Source organism: Adelges cooleyi, unplaced genomic scaffold (assembly GCF_023614345.1).
Source record: "Adelges cooleyi isolate 19-005CV unplaced genomic scaffold, UGA_ACOO_1.1 ACOO_flye_CR_arks_rails_tigmint_CR_PRNA_108, whole genome shotgun sequence".
In the NCBI taxonomy this organism is placed as follows: Eukaryota; Metazoa; Arthropoda; class Insecta; order Hemiptera; family Adelgidae; genus Adelges; species Adelges cooleyi.
In genome coordinates, this window is record NW_026095761.1 from 306944 (window position 1) to 325958 (window position 19015).

The 19015-nt window shown below is 32.5% G+C and overlaps 2 protein-coding genes across 4 annotated transcripts in view; both read right to left on the bottom strand.

Moving 5' to 3' along the window:
* Positions 1-1359: 1359 nt before the first annotated feature.
* On the bottom strand, positions 1360-4934 carry LOC126840290 (interferon-inducible double-stranded RNA-dependent protein kinase activator A homolog B-like). The gene is made up of 8 exons (XM_050575937.1): positions 4544-4934; positions 4077-4429; positions 3453-3606; positions 3244-3373; positions 2341-2528; positions 2012-2280; positions 1811-1919; positions 1360-1732 (listed from the first exon to the last, which is right to left on the bottom strand). Exons 2-8 carry the CDS (start codon positions 4419-4421, stop codon positions 1593-1595), a joined length of 1335 nt encoding a protein of 444 aa, XP_050431894.1. The 5' UTR covers positions 4422-4429; positions 4544-4934; the 3' UTR covers positions 1360-1592.
* Positions 4935-8512: 3578 nt separating this feature from the next.
* Positions 8513-19015, bottom strand: part of LOC126838937 (putative polypeptide N-acetylgalactosaminyltransferase 9) — a 119440-nt gene continuing 108937 nt past the window's right edge. The window contains exons 7-12 of one of the 3 annotated variants that reach the window (XM_050573754.1): positions 17649-17794; positions 14299-14667; positions 13654-13782; positions 12761-12871; positions 11434-11562; positions 8520-9296 (exon numbers count right to left, since the gene is read on the bottom strand). In XM_050573754.1, the coding sequence (XP_050429711.1) occupies positions 9126-9296; positions 11434-11562; positions 12761-12871; positions 13654-13782; positions 14299-14667; positions 17649-17794 (1055 nt within the window). In that variant the 3' untranslated portion in view covers positions 8520-9125. Of the gene's footprint in view, positions 9297-11433; positions 11563-12352; positions 12458-12760; positions 12872-13653; positions 13783-14298; positions 14668-17648; positions 17795-19015 lie in introns of all 3 variants that reach the window. The other 2 variants (XM_050573763.1, XM_050573745.1) reach the window with 2 other exon arrangements.

A 19015-nucleotide genomic window follows, 5' to 3' on the forward strand; every position in this document is an offset into this window, starting at 1 on the left:
ATATGTTTTATTAATTACAATTATACACATTTACTTGATGATAGTAATCATGCTTGGGAGATATTTTTCCCTAAATATTATCATTATACGATGAATCTCATCTAAAACATACTCTTAAGACTATCTTGTTCCATGTCGGGAATTTGATTAATCAGAGACTAATCGTATCAAGAGATTTGTTTTGTCAGTTTGATTACTTAGTTAAGAGTACTTTTATTCATTCTGTTTTTTTTTATTTTCGACGTGGAGCTGAAAAGCAGTTGCACGGTTTACCACATGCTAAAAAACAATGTTCAAGTCAAGAAAACCGTTTAGGTCCAAATCCAAGGGGCTGTTTGGGAAACAAAAATTATAGAACTATGATAACGTCTTCGAAACAATAATAATTACAAGTGATTAAATGTGTGAAATTAAATGAGAAACCGGTCAATTGAACCATACTACTAACTTTCAGACTAGACATTATCTGAGCAACATACAATTAGATAGTATGATAAAAACAAACGAAAAATATACTCATCACTATACATTCTACACAACGCTATGAAAAAAACACTTTTTTTTATCGAATGTGCCTTATGCACAATCATATGTGCTATAATATTACAATAATAAATTATTATATTTATGTAAAAAAAATAACACACACAAGTAGGTAGGTACATCGGAAAAAACTAGCCTACACAAATTTACATCTAGCCAAAATTTCAAAAAATTAATTTTCAACCGACAAAAAAAGAATCAAGTACATTATTTATATGGGCAACGGTACATTTTGTGCATAAATCAAAAGACACATCCGCCTACGGAAAAAAAAATTAAATACTATTCGAAGCTAAACAACATATTATTTGATTAAGTTTACTGGGATAAGCACACACCAAGTGATTATTTAACTTATTACTAAGTTTAAAAATAAGTGTATGCTATGCCCCAAAGGCAAGAACCGATTACGTTAAAAATTGAATATTTATTTAAATTAAAAGTAAAATGTTTACAATAAATGAAATGAGTTTTTTTTTAAAACTAGTAATGAGTCTGAAAGTTGTTCAAGTGTAGCTCATAAGTAATAGATTTTATAATTTTCCACGCGTTCAATGAACTTAAATCTATTTTATTTCTTATCATAAATTTTGGGACACGAAAATGTTCTCTTGAGAAAAATAACAATAATACAATATTTAACAACATAAAGATATATATATTTTTTATTTAGAATAATGGAAAGAAAATACTTTATAATAACTTTACACTGTAACTGTAACACAATCGTAATATAACATATCATAATAACATATTTTACATAAATTAATTAAATACAAGCAAAATACTGTTAATGTTGAAAATCACTAACTACGTGAATTGGTTTTTACCCAATTATAATAGTTGCCAATTGTTAATACAAACATATTATAAATAACTAAATTAATTACAAACTGGTAAAGTTGGGTTATATATAACTTTTAAGCCAACTTATCAAAAAATTATTAATACAGAAAAATGATTCAGTTACACTGGTTATTTGAATGGTAAATTCTTCAATTAAATTGCACAGTTTTTGGTGTGAAAAATTATCAATACAAAACAAACATTTATTTTTCAAGCATTAGCTTAAAATAGACCAAAGCGGCAAAAGCTGCTGCTTCTTGTGCTTCACTAATCGACGCTCCGGAACCGACGTACACCATAACGGGGTTGATGGAAACTTGTACCATGATATCTGTGACATGATCTAAAGAAGAACGCAATAAAATAAATAATACATTAATTCGATTTTATTTAATTATAACAAAAAAAATTTGTTTCTTACTAGATTTATTAGACAACATGACATAAGAAGTACGAAAACCTTCTTCATTTCCAATTTTGTCTAAAAGATCGACCGCACCAGGTTTTAACTCGTCTAACGATTTCAGATTCTACAATATGTATAAGAATAATAACAATTAAAATACAATTTTATCTCGATAAAGGCAATCTGTACAACATTTATTATTATCACTATACTTACATTTAAAGCGTTTAAACACGGCTTCTCTGATTTTTTCAATTGGTTGAAAAACTTTTCCACTTGTTTCAAAGCGTCCGTCGACACAAACTGCATCGGTTCCTTTTTGATATCCAACGGCTGTTTTTTTGAAGATATCTCATTGGCGGATGTCTGATTTGATGGCTCGTTATAAGAAAGATCCTCAATCTGTTCCCGTGATAAATTTTTCATTAAATCGTACATAAACCTCGCTGCTTGTCGTTTAGCCCCTTGTTTCGTTTTGCCTTCACCTATAATTAATACAACAAATTTTATTCACATGCACACTTGTGTAGTATAATTTTATCTACCTTGAGTTCTGTAAGTCAAAATTGTACATGTCACTCGGTACAAACGATTATGAGGTTCGCCAATAATATCTTCTTGAGGAAAATCATACTCGGGAAGTTGCCAGTGTCGAGCCATACATAGTTCCTGAAGTACTCCAATTGGATTAATGTCCGACTTGGTGTCCATTATCTTTTGAGGAGCTTCATAACTACAAATAATTAATTTCAAATATATTACAGACATTTTTTTTTTTTTTTAATTCAAAAGTAAAAAGCTTATTTTTAAGTTAAATTCTATACTGGTTTTTGTAAATTAATTCCAATTCTCATTTCTTTAAAGTATATAGGCGTGTATCCAAGAATTGTATCTGATAATATATTTTGTCAAATTTCTCCCTGTTTAGTCAATATGTATTATGATAAACAATAAAAAATATATTATTTTATTTACACACGAGAATAAATCTGTTTTTCTTTTGTGTTTACAACCATTAGATTAGCAACAAAAATAATGGTAATTGTGATACGAGTCAAAGGGATAACAAATGTTCTTATTAACTATTGCTGAGATTCTCACACGACTCGGAGTTCATCGTCTATATTCGTCACACGAAATACGATAATTCTGCAAGCATCCGCGATGACGACGATTGTCAAGTACACGAGTCGTGTAGGACCGGCTTTAGAAATGAAATGGACTTTTTTTTGTCTAAACAATAACTCGCCAGAGAGAGAAAATGTCTAAGGGCCAAGTTTTGAACTGTGACTATTGTATAATCATAATTATATGGTAGGTAATTATTGTTCAGTATATTTTTTAATCATTTAAGTTGAATTATAATCACATTATGTAATTATGTATAAGATTAAAAACAATGTGTTGCCTATTTACAAGCTAATAAATACTTAAAAAAATATATTTACACTGTAGGGCTACATGAACGATTGCGAGTCGTTGATGTTATTGCATTATTTTCAGCACAGTCAAGTTTTTCCAAATATTCAATCGCTGCATTTTGTTTAGCGTCTTTCTTTGATTTGCCAGTACCGTAAACTAAAAAGAATTAAAATATTATTTGTACTGACATTAATTAAAAACAATTTTACAGTATAACATTTGTGTGTATACATACCGACCATGTCACCCCCTTTAACACGATACGTAAAAAGTGGACTGTGAACTTGTCCTGACATTGACACTAAAGTGTATTCGACGTTAAACTTTTGTATTGCCATGATTTCATTTAGTTTGGCTACGGGCGATTTTTCTTTATCCAATTTTATTTCCTTAACAAATAAAATTATGTTCTAATATAATTACAGAAAAGGCAATTATAGATTATGACATAATATTTATTGAATTTTAAAATTATACTGATCAACATTTTTTTTTTGTACAATAATAAATAACAATTTGAATAATTTTTTATAACAACACTAAGGCAAATTCACATTAGCATCATCTAGTGCTTAAATTTAATTAAGAAACCAAATTTCAAGAAAAACGTATTATTGTTAGTTTGGAATAAATAAACTATAAAAAAAAAACGCTTCAAGGTGTTTAACCCATAAAATATTAAAATTTTAATCTTTAAAATATTTTCTAGTGGGTTTATGTGTTACTTCGACTAGGATTAAGAAAATTTGGCCCACACTTTACAGCTGTAATTAGAATACTTACTACGGGTAGGTTTACTATAGGTAGGAAATAGTATTTTTATAAAATTTATATTTAATTTGTAAAATTTAAAACTTACTGATAATCTGGCCGCATAGTCAACTTGTTTTGGTTCCAGAGATCTTTTCGTATACCTATAAGATCTAGATTTTGGCCCTGTCGATGGTGACATGTCATAACTACCGCACACATGAGGCGGAGGCCTGTTGTACATATTCTGTTGATGAATGCAATTGTTTTTAGGCAAACAAGACGGCATTCCGTTTATTTCTGTGGTCGGTGTCCGCAGCACAAACGGAGAATACTGTATATTAGGGTCTTCCGGGTGCACTATGGCCATTTGTGGCTCAGTCGTCATGCCACCGTTAGGGGATGTCTTGTAAGTCAAATGTGAATAATTTACAGCCTTTTCGTAGTTGACCATCACTCAAGCTAAAAACCAAACAAATATTCAATCGATAATAATCGAAGTCATACAATATCGTTTATCGGCAATTATTAGTAATTAACATAACGTTATTAGGGTAGTAATATATTTGACGTTACCAACAAAATGCTCGTTTTCAAAATACGCGTTTTGTCCGAAACGATCGGCGGCGTAAAGAGACGCGACGAATAATAAAAAATTATTGATATTCAACCGGTTAGTAGTTAGGAGAGAAAAAAAACCAATAGCACATGACGTTGCTGCGGACAGCTTTTACAACGGAGGCGGCACGACAAATTACAGTTCGGTTCGATAATAATAGGGAAAAAACATAACGAGTCGCGTTGCACTTGCACACACCGATAATATGATATAAATAACAAAATTAACAACAAGAATCCACTGTGCTTATCGCAAGAACTATAATATAATCAAGACAGCTGCTGTTGCTGTTGCCGTAAGTGGTGTAAATCAGCAGACGGCAAGTTGAAAAAAAAACAAAAAGTTAACAACTTAAAATAATGTTTTCTTATCGCTTATCAATCAATTCCTCGGCCTTTAGCTGATAACGACGCTCCACACGGATCCGGTACAGTGTGACCACTTTTGAGATATTCCCTAAAATTGTATCACCGCGCCTACGTCGAACCTGGGTTTTGCGCAGTTTGCAATATTATTTTCGCATAGTGTAATGTATACCTGTATATTATGCTTAAAATTATATTTTCATTTTTCAACCGCGGGTTTATTGCCTACTATTATTATTGTCATTTCGATTTTGTCGAACGTCTATTTTTCTATATTGTGTTGCTTTTCGAAAAAAAGATTTTTCCAAACAATTAATACATTTTGTCATTTCTTCGAAATAAAAACAACGTTAGGTACGTCATAGCCTAGCTGAAATATTAACACTTATTTGAAAACTGCAAAGACGCTGTCGCCGTGGTAAGCAGTTTAAATATTTAACCTTTCAAATACAGACTGTTGCAAAACGTCAAGGGGGTTTGGAAGCATTAAAAAAACCATTAAACTATTAAAAAAATATTTTGCAACACTATATTGAACGATTCACACAACGCCGCTGTAGGTTTATATTACTATTTAAAAGTTAAAATCTAACACTATGTCAATGCTACAATATTTACATAGACGAGTCAAGATAATCTATGTAAGTATGTTAATATTCCAATAGTACTACAATAGTGTTGTTAACAGTGGCGAATCCATGGGTTCTCCAAGGGGGGGGGGGGCGAATTTTCTTTTTTTGTGGGTGTAATACAATTACCTTTTTTTTTGTTTTTTACTTTTTTAATTATTGTCTAAAAAATATGTTACAATGTATTAATTATTTTGATTAGTTATTTTTTAATGAATCATTATTAATTCAGTTTAATTTTGACCCAATAAACTTTCATAGAAAATAGCTACAACAAGTTTCTTTAAATTCAAATACATACTTATAATTAAGTAAAGTACAATACTCAGATATTTTTAATATAAAAACAATGCATCTTTTTTTTTTCTTTAGCAAATCTTTCAATAATATCATCTACATTTAAGGGTATTCGATACCGGCCCTTTTTTCAGACAAAACACAGAATTTTTTGTCCATCGCACAGGCCGAACCAGTGGCCGATAAGTAATTTGGAAACAGATTTGAATTCGCCATGAAGTTTACTTAGCATCGGTCAGAGTACTTTTTGAAATTTTTTATAGTATCCCTTTCCAAATTTGATTTAATTAAAAAAAAATACACTGACCGATCTCAAGTAAACTTCATGACGAATCCAAATCTGTTTTCAGTGACGGAACAAAAAATGTACTATTCTATCAACTAAAATGGGTTTTACTCATAGACAAAATTATTTAAATTAAAAATAATATCATGAAGCTTATACGAATTAACAGGTAAATTAATTGACATGGTCGAAATTTATTACAACCACTTTTTTCTTGGGCCAAAATTTGGACCAAGGGGGGGGGGGCGATCGCCCCATCGCCCCCCCCCTCAAATCCGACACTGGTTGTTAAATTGAACAATATCGAGACAACAGTTGAAGATAATTTAACTACACTATGTGTAGTTTATCCTGTTTATTTAATAATTATCAAATATTGTGGCTACTAAATCCACAACCTGTATATTATTTGGTGTTACCTAATCAGTTGACACTATAATTATTGCGGCTACTATTGGAAATAAGAAAATATACACAATGGACACACTTGGTCGCTTGTGCTTTTCAGGTTAGGAAATTTTCGATAAAAATATATTTATCACACACCTTGTACAAGTGAAAATAATATATTGAAGCTGACAACAATAATAATTGTTTTTAACACTTTTGAGATTGGACATTTAAACTAGGGTGTCGATAAATTGACGATTTATATAATTTACTTTTTTTTTTTTAAACAAAAAAAAAAAACATTTCATAAGAGAAATGTCCAATCTTTATTAGTTACTGTATCGAATATAACAATATTATTCATGCGTCATACATTGTTTGGGTATTTCGTATTGTATTTGCGAGTAATGGTACATACGTGATAATAATATATTTGAGTAATTTAAACTTACACAATGAGATTGTGTTTAAAAAGGGTATGCTCGACAGCGCGGTATTAATTCGACCGTTGTTTCCTGACAGAGTATATTATATAGTAAGGGTCATATTTTTTTTTCTGCTTACTCGGTCGCCCTCAAAACTGGATATATTATTATTGTAAGCCGAGTTTTAATTTCCGGCACGAGCATATAGGTAAATTCCATCTCGATTATAACGTTATTGTTGCACAGGACTCTTAAAAAAAAAAAAAAAACTAGGTAAAAATGATTTTAAAGAGAAATGCCGCCCTGCCAATGTAACGTTGCGACTGCTATTGGCGCAAATTTTAAATCACCCATAAAGACAATGCCGTTAACAGGTTAAAGTACAACAACTAGATGTATATAGATTAAGAGGGCGTCGCATCGCCCATTTTTATGGAGTAAAGTATAGGCAATTTTTTACAAAATCTTAATTTAAAGGTTAAACTGTGATGTGTAATTATTAGCTCAATAACTAGGACTCTAGTTTGGTAGTTAATTTATTTTTTGGACTATCACAGCATCCTTGAAAGCGATTTAAAAATGTTTTTTCATCTCAACTTGTTTAAGCAGACTGAAAATAACTCGCTTGATTTTGGATTTAGAGTAAAAGCACCCATTATAAAATTAAAAGGGAACAATATTTCGGAGGGCAAGACGGTGGCGTTTTTTTCATTATTATATGTATAACGCTCAATACATAGTTTAGAAATAACGACTATTTTAACATTTTTAAATGACTGTAACTTTCCAAAAAATTAATTTTTTTAAAAAAACGCACCTCCGAAATATTGTTTTCTTTTAATTTTATAATGGGTGCTTTTACTCTAAAACCAAAATTAAGCAAGTTATTTTCAGTCTGTTTGAACATGTTTTTACCACTGAAAATCACGCACATACTTTTATGTTGTTTGTAGAGCCTATCAGTCTGGTCAAAACAATTATAATTTTTTCATTGAAATTTGTCGGGTTGTTTGTCAACCATGTTGTATTTTATTTTCATGTACATAGGTACTATGCATAGTTTCTCTGTTTATAATACCAAAAATATATTATGTTGTCCCAAGTGTAAATTATGTTCTGATTTTCTTTTTCTATTTATCGAAATGGTCTACTCATCAACAGCTGTACTTTGGTACACCAAAAATCCTTGCTAAAAATTCAGCCACAACAAAGTAGCCATTTCATTTAAAACACGTTTGCTTTATACATTGTAAAACGACACAATACAATAATTATGATTGTAGTTTTTAATAACGAGCAAACAAAACAAAACTATTAAACACACAAATGATCAATATGAATCGTTCCGTTTAAAACAACAATTAAAGGGCAACAAACTAAGACGAGGGATCGAGTTTATTAAATATTTTTTCTTAATATATTATAGTTTTTTTACACATATATAAATAACAGTTGAAAAGGTTTTTATATATAAATAATAAGTATTATGTTCAAGTAGTAAATTGTATTGTTCATGTAGAAAAAATTCCTAAGAATTAGAAAGAGAGAGAGAGCGTATAAAGATGACATTGATCATTATTTTTCTAAAATATACAAATAAATATAAATGTATATATTTTGATAATAATGATATATAATTAATATATTCAATTTTAAATACTTAATGATACTTCGTCAGATGCGTATGTACAACGAAAAGAAAACCCATACATTATATTATAACAATAAATAATATTCGTATAATTAATGCATATTATAATTGGCTAGGGTTTGAAATTATACAAAATAAAAGATAATAAGTTGGAGGATATGTCATGGAATGTTATTTATTTATTTTTTTTTTGTTCGTTTAAGGTAATACTGATTAAGTACATCGATAAAATATGATGTTGATATTCGGGTAAGTTGTGATTAAAAAAAAAAAATAAGGATATAATATATAAACATTATAAATAAACAAACAATTACACAGATGTCATGTCGTACGAATAATGTCTTTGACATACATAGAAAAACAACGAAAAAAAAAAACAATTACAACCCTCCCGCGACAAGGGTTTGTACTATGTATAACGGAAATTTTGATCAACTAAATAAATAAAAATAAAAAAAAAAAACAACACGTATGACAGCGGTTATTTTGATCGTCAGTAGTCTTTTTGCTTCTTGGGGCCTTCGGTCGATTTGGACGGGTCGAAGTTCTCGAACAGCCATTGTTGTCTGCTCAGATGTGCATCGCACTCTTCCATCACCAATTTGTCTCTGGAAGTGTTGATCGCAAGACATTTCCTGCTGCTGCCGTGCCTCAGCTGTTTTGTCTGCAAACCAGCAAAATTAACATTTTCAAACGTTTGTTAGTATAAAAGTTTCAATATCATTATAAATGTCACGGTCGTGGTGGACATGGATACTAAATATCCTTATTTATTTTTAACAAATTCGATAAAAGATTTAATGACTTAATGTTCAATGTAAAATTTGAATTTAATATTGTTTTTGCCCAACTAAAAAAAAAGTGTAATTAACAGTAATGGGTTTCCAAGACAATGTGCATAAATCCTTTTCAAAAAACATCAAGCAAAAATTTTACCAAAACTTACCTAGCTAATATAACCTAACCTATCATGACCAGCTGACCTACTACCAATGTGTCAACAACTTCTTGACGCAATAGCAAACTTAACTTAGAAACACTTGAACAAGTTAACTGAGCATATTATTTGAAACCAAATTTCCAAGTTTATTTTTCTGGTCACACGATTTTTAGTTGTATTAGTTTTTCTATATTGTGTATTTACTGTTTAACCTGAGAGTTCAACCTTACTTGGTAGGTACATTTCATTATCTGAATATCTCATGAGCGTAAGTTGTTTGAACGTTAAACATAAACGGAAACTTATCGTTACACTGTTAGAATTTAGTTTGAGAGTACGTTTAAGTACAAGACAAGATATACATATTAAATACGTTTTAACGAGAACAACGACGGTACACACGCTACTAGAATAGTGGTTAAAATTTAGGTATAATAATAATAATAATAATAATAATATATGGAATAGGACAGAATTATTAACAACTACGACGAATTTATAACGCACTTATTTAGGTAGAGCATCGCACAGTTAATATAATCGAGACGTTACGCCGCTTAAGCTGTAGATTATGTGACGTTGTCGAAACATACCTAAATACTCGAAATTCGTGCTCGTTTAATACACTGAAAACCTTTTAATAAAAATCATCTTGTATTTTTACACAAGTGACTAACTTAGATTGGCTAACTGTAATTTCTGTAACTATAACTGTATTTTCATCATTGCCTAACCAAACCATTGTACCTACTCATAGGACAACCGCCTTTTGACCTCTTCAGTACACGGTATATGATTTTGAAAAAAATCTACACGGTGTATATATGGAAATCGGCTGATTAATAAGGTGAAATCAACTGATGAAAGATTCAGCCAACGATGATTTCCAATAAAAACAATATATAATGCGGTTATAGTAAAGAATTTCTAAAATTATCAAGTGAATGGTATAAGATGAACTACTCACCTTCGTTTAATTGGAAAACGATTAAGATAATTATTATTTTTTAAATCTCATTATATCCCATATTTTTAATAAATAAAATAACTTACTTAACTTATAGTGCATAGATTACCGAACCCGTAATATTTTATTAAAGGTCAAGCGTGGAAATCGATACAATCACGTCTGGGCTATGCAATAGAATAATAATTTCATAATAATTGCACGTTATGTTGTTTTGTGGCAGTTTTACCGTTTCGGGTCGTAAAACTTGATGTAATATATTTTTATCCATTAAAAAAAAATAACAACAACAACAACAATAGTTTTTACCGTTGAAAAATATTTTCAAACTAAACTGAAACAACGTTGGCGTTGCAGAAACGATTATCGTTAAAAGCATACTTTCTTTATTCTAGTCAAGTATGAATGCTGTTTTTAACGGCCGTTCAATGCATATTGTCCCATTGTTCGCGATAACGACTCGAAATATTTTACTATACCATAACAACAACACCTCTATAGTTATTATATTGACAAAGTCAAGTATGAAAAGTTCATGACTTTTATCTTCTGAATTCTATACTATAGCCTACTAGCCTTAGGTATAAAACGTGCAAGCCCTATTTGTTATTATTTAAAAACTCAATCGATCATAGGAATATATTATTAATTGATTAAATATTATATTATTAATTATTCCTATATGTAATTTATAGTTTTGAGTTTAACCACCAAAATTCAAATTATGCGGTTAAAATTAATTGTTTACTTTACAAATACATTTATTTATCCGTTTTGATTATAAATCAATGTAAAATAATTTGTATCCCGTTAAAGATTTACCATTTGTGTTCTTAGACGTGTAGGTAACTATTTAATTAGAAACCGTATAATATACAAGCGTCGTGTACTTACATCAGCATTGTACTTCCAATATTGGTTGCCTTTGGATCCGTGGCACGGGTATAAGATTACATCGGTGCCGGCGAAGTCCAAGCACGATTCGTCCCGTCTGATCTCTCCCATTTTGCTAAGCATCCAGTACTAGAATAGCATTGGAGTAAAGTAGACACAATTAGTATAATTAAAAGTGTGCCTTCTTCTTATAGAAGAAGGTCCAGCTCAACTGTACAGATCGGCCAAGTACACGGTTCAACCAACTGACACGGGACGACCCAAGGAGAAGTAACATAATATTATTGCATTCGCAGTATATTAGTAAATGAGATAGGAGTTAACGTTAAGGAAGATAAACGAATCTCTGCATGTCTGAGATGGAGTGAAAACTACAGACGGATAAGATATATGGGACGAGGTAAAAATAAGAAAATAAGCTTTTTCGAATAATTAACTACAACCCTTAACAGTGTCCATGCATAACAGCGGAAATCCATTTAAACAGAATTATGATATTAATTGTATTTCATACGTACATGACAATACTCGGTGACACGGTTCACGGATTTAGAATTTAACAGTCAATCGGTGGATAAAAAATAAAAAAAACTAACTAACCTAACGCTACTATGTTGCTGCTTGAATCGGTATTTTATACAGGGTGATCCCACTGACGAATAATGATTGGCTCTTAAAAAAGCATAGAATATGTTTATTTATTGTAATTGCTACGACTCTGCACTATTCAAACGAGCGAATAATGTATAATATTTGCTCTTCTTATTATCAGTCAGCATTCCTGTAGCTAAATACCATATCGGTTGAATTAATTTCACTCATAATCTCGCGTTCGGTTGGGTATGCCCGCATAAACATATTCCATGTTAGAAACAAAAAAAGTTGTTCAATCGGCGATAGTGGCAAAAGTGCTTTTTACCTGGTTGCCACCTTGGTGGTGACATTCCCACACATTGGTAAATTTTTCACTGTACTTCACGTCCGAGTTTAAGTCAATGCACATATTTGAGTTTGCGTTTTTTATCTAAAAAAAGTGCACGAAAAACCAAAAGAATATATAATTGTATGCATTAAACGCGAACGGCAGGTGGTGGTAGTAGGTAATACCTCGCAAAATCGGTACACAATTATTGAAAATGTATTTTCCAGTGTATTTTCTGTGGCTAATAAATTTACCTTCGACCCTTTTACCCCCCCCCCCCTAACATGGACAAGGATAGAGATATATAGCAAAGGAAACAAGGATGGCTGATGTTGATTTAAACGGCGCACCGGCTCGACCTGCGGGCAATCGGGCCCCACGATAAATATCACTCAAAATTCCAACCTGATTGCCACCCATTTTATGGCAAGGGTAAAGTCCAGCCGGTTTGTTGAGCTCACTCTTCCTAGCAGGAGAATCCAGACAAGTTTTGTTGCCGTATCCTAAATTCCGCACCTAATACACCCAACACACACACACACACATGTTTCAAACACAATAATAATATTAAACATATTATATAATAATACATATTTATTTGTCAATTCAATAATATTGTTGGTATAACAAAAGGTGCGATACACATTTTGCCGTTTTTAGTTATTTTCCTTAATTAAAGATAATCCCAGTCTGAAATCGAGTCGGCGTCGGTAGACGTCAAAAACTGGATTAATATTTTATTTAAATGAAGGCAACTCGATTATTCAATACTTATTAATAAATATAAAATCTTTTTTTTTTTTTTTTAATGCAGATTTTTCAGTTTTTATTCTAATAAGCTATAATTTTGTCCATTGATTTGCATGATATTGATATTTAATAAAATATTATATCAAAGAGGAAAATAATATGATAACAATTATACCGTGCAACGATGTGACGGTAAGGATAATATAACTAAATCATAATATATAAAAATGAAATATAATTGACTTCGGCAAAAGTCGCAAATGACAGATTATGATGATGTACCTACATTGAAAAATGCTATTTCGAATGATGATGATAATATTGTTTTGCGCGTGTCAAGATGGAAAAGTTTACACACTGACATAAATAGTGATTTCTAATCAAACGGGGTAAAACACATATGGAAAAGTCTGGAAAGTTTGAAAAATAAACTTGCTTACTTAAGAACTTCTCAAAGTTCTTACTCGGAAAATCATAGACATCTACAGCTATATTGTTGTACATAAATTCCAATTTTCTTTCAAACATAGATATATTATTTTTCCTACCTCTCCAGATGCTACGGCATCGCCGGGAATGAAAAGTTCCGGGTATATGTTATCCAAATACCATTTGAACGGCTTGCATTTCAATTTCCTTCTCAGGTCTTTCCGCGCTTTGATGTCCCCGAAGTCGCCCTGAAGACACACAAATACCATAAAACTCACATGATTAACGTCGAAGAAAGGCAACTAACTTTTGAATATTATGTGTTTTATATATTTAACATAGAAAACCCCGGCAAACGAACTATGTGACATAATAATACATATTACTTTAAAATTGTATTCACCACTGTTGTAAACACACACACATATTACATACAACGCGAACGCGGCTAAACTTTTCAAAGATAAAACACCTATTAAGTTTATGTCGGTTTATTTATAGTCTTATATAACGTTTACTTAGTGTATGACGTATATAGTGTATAAAGCACGTGCCGAGCTCACACAACAACTTTGGTCCTTCGGGGTAAGTAATTGTGCTGAAACGCAGCGGTTTCCTTTTATGTTATTATACATACATTATGAGGAAACCAACAAAAAAAAAAAAAACCGACTAATCGTCTCGTCGGAGAGTTTTGAGAATTACATTCGGCCAAACTTCAGAAAGACACTCTCGAGACTGGCGAATCTTATTGCTATACTCACCAAGTCGCGTCCGATCCGCTCGTAGTAGTACTTGGCGTAGTCGTCCATCCACACTTCGGCCAGTCTGATGGAGTTTTTCTTGAGCACGTTAACGCCGGACCTCCACTTGTACGGCGACCTCTTCCTGAATATGTGACCGACATGCGAGCACGGTACGATTTCCAAAGTGCCGCCGCACATCCAGGTCTTGAAGGACAGTTCCAGGTTTTCGCCGCCCCAAATGTCGAATCCACTGTCGTAGGTGCCAAGACGTTCGAAGAACTTCTTGTCGATGGCGAACAGTCCACCGGCCATCGTGGGAGACCAAACGGGTTCGGCTTGGTTTTGATGCCGTTTCTTCTCCCTGTCCGGCACCACGTGCCAGTTGAACTAATTTAGAAAGAATACAAAAAAAAAAAAAAAAATTAACGTTACAATCAGAATTATTATTAACCGTTTGGGGGTGCAGTATTACACGTAGAAGTAGGTATAACACAGCAACACATTTGATTCGGTTTCAAAATTGTTGGTAGGAGAGTTTTCTCGGGGTCATCCGTACAGTTAATATGACACCTTACAGTTGCACGACGCAAAAAAGCCATGTACGATTATAACGGTCAAATTAGTATTAAAGAGTATTAAAAAAATAGCTGCAAATTTTTGGCAGCCTCTGTGCATTTGTAATGAGCATTTGTGTTTGTTTAAAGAAAAAAAAATTAACGAATGAACATAAACTGGTTTATCAGGATTTGTATGAAAAAAAAATGGTGCAAATGAGTTTTTTTTATCAAGAATGTTATACAGGAGTTTTAAGTATAGATTAAAGTAATGCATTATGAATACAGCATAGCTTCGTCTCGGACAACTAACACATTTTCAGAATAAATTATTTCCAGTAGTTTTAAATTAACATCAGCTGATTTGCATAGTATTATTGAAATAGCGCTCTTAAAATCGATAGAGCATAAGAAATATATTACAGTAATTTTTTTTTTTTTTGTATTAACCGAAGAACAAAACAGTTTTAATTATGAGTTGTAGTTTAGAAAAATAAAACACATCATTATTCGTTCAATACAGTTTTCAATTTTGTATCGAAACTAATAAAAATGTCTATACATTATACTTGTTAAACAGATGTATTATTATTTGTATGTAAACGGATAAATTAGGCCGCGTTGAAACTCAAGTCCTATATAAATAAAATAAAAATAACTAATCAACAGGTGTGTCGATCGCCATAATTGTCTCTCTACACGAGGCGCCTGAAGCCGTTTTTGACAATTATTGTTTTCTATAATATGTTGTGTTATATAATTATAACGTGAACAGTGTCGAGGGCGGGGGGTCTCGCGGAAGAAAGTGCCGGAGGAACGAAGCTCGTTACACAGCCGTTTCCTCGAAGATCTGGTGGCGCAAATACAATAATTATTACAGTTATTATTTTACTACGGTACACGATTTGAGCGTTTGCGACTCAGTGGACTGCTAAAAGAACACCGACGCATCGTTATTGCAATATTGTATTTGTGTGTGTGTATTGTGAAAATGCGCGTTTGGTGGAACGGACAAACGTTTTTTTTTTCTCCACTCTCCCCACAACGACAGCAGCGTTACGCACAGACTTTGGTAGGGAAAAGAAACGCTTTTGTCCAATTAAAAAATAACACCGGGGGAGCCCAAGTCGCGTGAGTGTCGTGAAAGGTTCTTATGCGCACTTGAAAGAGAGCGACAACAGGGATCTATCTGCACGCCGATCCAGACGAAACGGGCCCGTCCACTGTAGTGGCAGTTGAATATTTGTTTTTTTAAGTCGACTATTACCACGGTTATTATCATGAAATATGAACGTGCCTCGGAGTCGTATAATATACACGTCTTCCATCATCAATGACCGTGTGTGCTATAACACTTAGGCCGTTGACAAGTTCAAACCCACTTACATAAGCTACAAACCAATTACATACTATGTACGTATTGTAAATATACGTTTTATTTAAAAAAAATCCAACGACTTGTAACATAAGGCTTGAGACATGGTTTTGATCGAAACACCGTGGATAAAAAAAAAATGCTCTTATAGTGAAATATAAGAAGTTACCTTGAATTATGACAATAAATTCCACCAAAAGTTAACAGTTATTTTATTCGTATTAAGATAATGTGTAATACAGTTTTATTAATATTTTACTGCGAACCGGCAACGGTTGTAGAGGAGTTTGTGTGAAAACAATTTTCTGAAACTCTCATCAAGTACAAACAACAATATGTGCATTTTTTTGTTTGTGTTCAGCAACATCAAACGACTTAATATGGTCTCAAACCATACAATAACGACGCATGTGTCTATCTTTTGTTTACTGTACAATATTTACATAATAATATATCGTATTAGGTACTACAATGCATTCATCATCATCAAACATTGTCAGTAAACGATTTTTGGGTGTTGATCAATGTTTATGAAATTGTTTTTTCAGCAATGTACGTACAACGTTCGGGGGGTTTGCATCCCAAACGAAAGGTTTTATTCGAAAAAAGCGGAATGTGTCAAGTATAATTTACACCAAATGTGTTTCGATTTTGGTACCATTTCAATTGGACAACCTGTCTACTACCGTTTGCGTATTAATTTGTGCTTGTACACACAGACGTTTGTATTGTTGGCGAGGGCATAGTTTTCAAGTGGCTTTCGGTCGGACCGAACCAGATAAGACGTTGTTAACATAATTCCTAAGAACACCGAAACCAAAATATTCAACCGCAATGGCGGTTCCTATTCGCTGTGCAGTTAAACCGTTTCCATTAGCGCTCGTCCATCCGACTACCGAGAAAACCGTTTACTGTGTGATCTAACTTCCTGGAATAATTATTTTATAATAGCTAAAATATTTGGAACGCGGTCCAGGGTCAAAAAGACCGACAGAGATATTCAGATGAGGAACGGTCAGTGGCGGTTACAAATGTAAATACTGTATTATGTAATATGACTATGATACGAAAGCCGGAATATCAGCTTTGGCCGACCCGCATTGCTAAAACACGTGGGCAGAGTGCCGCTGCATATTATAATTAAATTGGTATTCGATGGGATTATAAAATAAGATACTGTATGATAAAGTTAACGTCACGACACTCATGGAACATTAGTTTCTTATAAAAGGTTTTATTCACTTGTGCACAAAAACTGAGCCAATAAACGAACATTGTCGTGAGATTACAAGAAAAAAAAATACTATAATTTAATAGAAAAATCAATTAGTCCACTAATTAATGAGTATAATTTGTTTACAATCTACACTTCTTCAGCTGCTGTGAGTGAAAGGTAATCAACCTATAATCTTTTAGGTATATTATTATTGTATACTAACCAAGAGTCTCCAATCAAAACCACCGATACTAGGATATCCTTGGTGATATCGATACTCAAGAGTATTGTCGTCGATCGAGTCGATGACGGGACAGACTACCGTGGCGGGATTCCTGGCTATTCGGTCCAAGAGCGCTACAATCCAGCCTGGAGAGGTTACAGTAAGTTGTACGTATTAATATAAGAATGCAATAATTGACAATAAACGACCAAACTAATTACAGGCACACTGCCTGCCAAGAATTATACTAATCACCTGAGCTATTAACAGCAGTGATATAGTTCCCATACGAGTGCAATGATTATTGCCAAAAATATTTTACGCCCCAACGCCGTAAAATAAACAGTTATTACAACCGCAGTTTTAACCAAACACAAGCCAAGTTCGTAATATTAGTGTACATAAACGTGTTAAGCATATACGTTATTGCCCGAGTTTAATTGAACATATAAAACTATGTAAATCAAGCACAACAAAACCGTTTAAAATCAGTTTATATTATTATACGTGTCGTTTTTAGGGTCTTCAAAGAGTATAGGGGAAAAAAAAATTGAGCATTTCATAGAATCTTTACACAACACACAATCCGCCATTGAATAAAATTACACGGGCTTTGGCCAGGGGAAAAAATGCAATCAAATTCGAAACCCATAATTCATATTTGATTATTAAGTATATGTCAGCTTACATAATCTTCAGGACTTTTTTAGCGTTCAAGTAAAGTATGAAAATAGTTATATTATGGTGACCTATGTGCGTGCACTTACAAGATAAGCTCGACCAACGTGGTGTAATAGCACACACAAGTCTCACACACATACACATAAGTATTAAGGATCATTTACATTGCACATAATTGCCATGTTGCCAACAGAAAACCCAAGTACGAAACGTAGACAATGTAGTTCAACGGAATAAACCGACGTTAAGCGAATCAATGTCGGAAACGGCTGTCTTGGCTGTCGATTGTAAATCGAATCGTTGAATATTTAGCGGTCAACAAGTACAAGTTATATTATAACTCATCCTGGCTAAAAATTGAATAATAAATCGTCGTAGAATATGCTACTCTCAGAGTCTAACAGGAGAGTATAATGATCCAACAGTTGACTATCATCACGAGTGGTCCATCGATATAAAGTATTTAAACTATAATATAGATTTAAAGTATGTCCATATTAAATTTAAGACATACACATAAATCAAAATCACCAAAATTTATTTTTAAATAATACAAAAACAAAAAATATATATATATACTTATTTTGTTAAAACTAAATAATTTATAATGAAATATATATGTCTATATCCTATCCCTGTCCAATCTCACTTCTTGTTCTTACATCAAGACACGGCCGCGCTCCGTT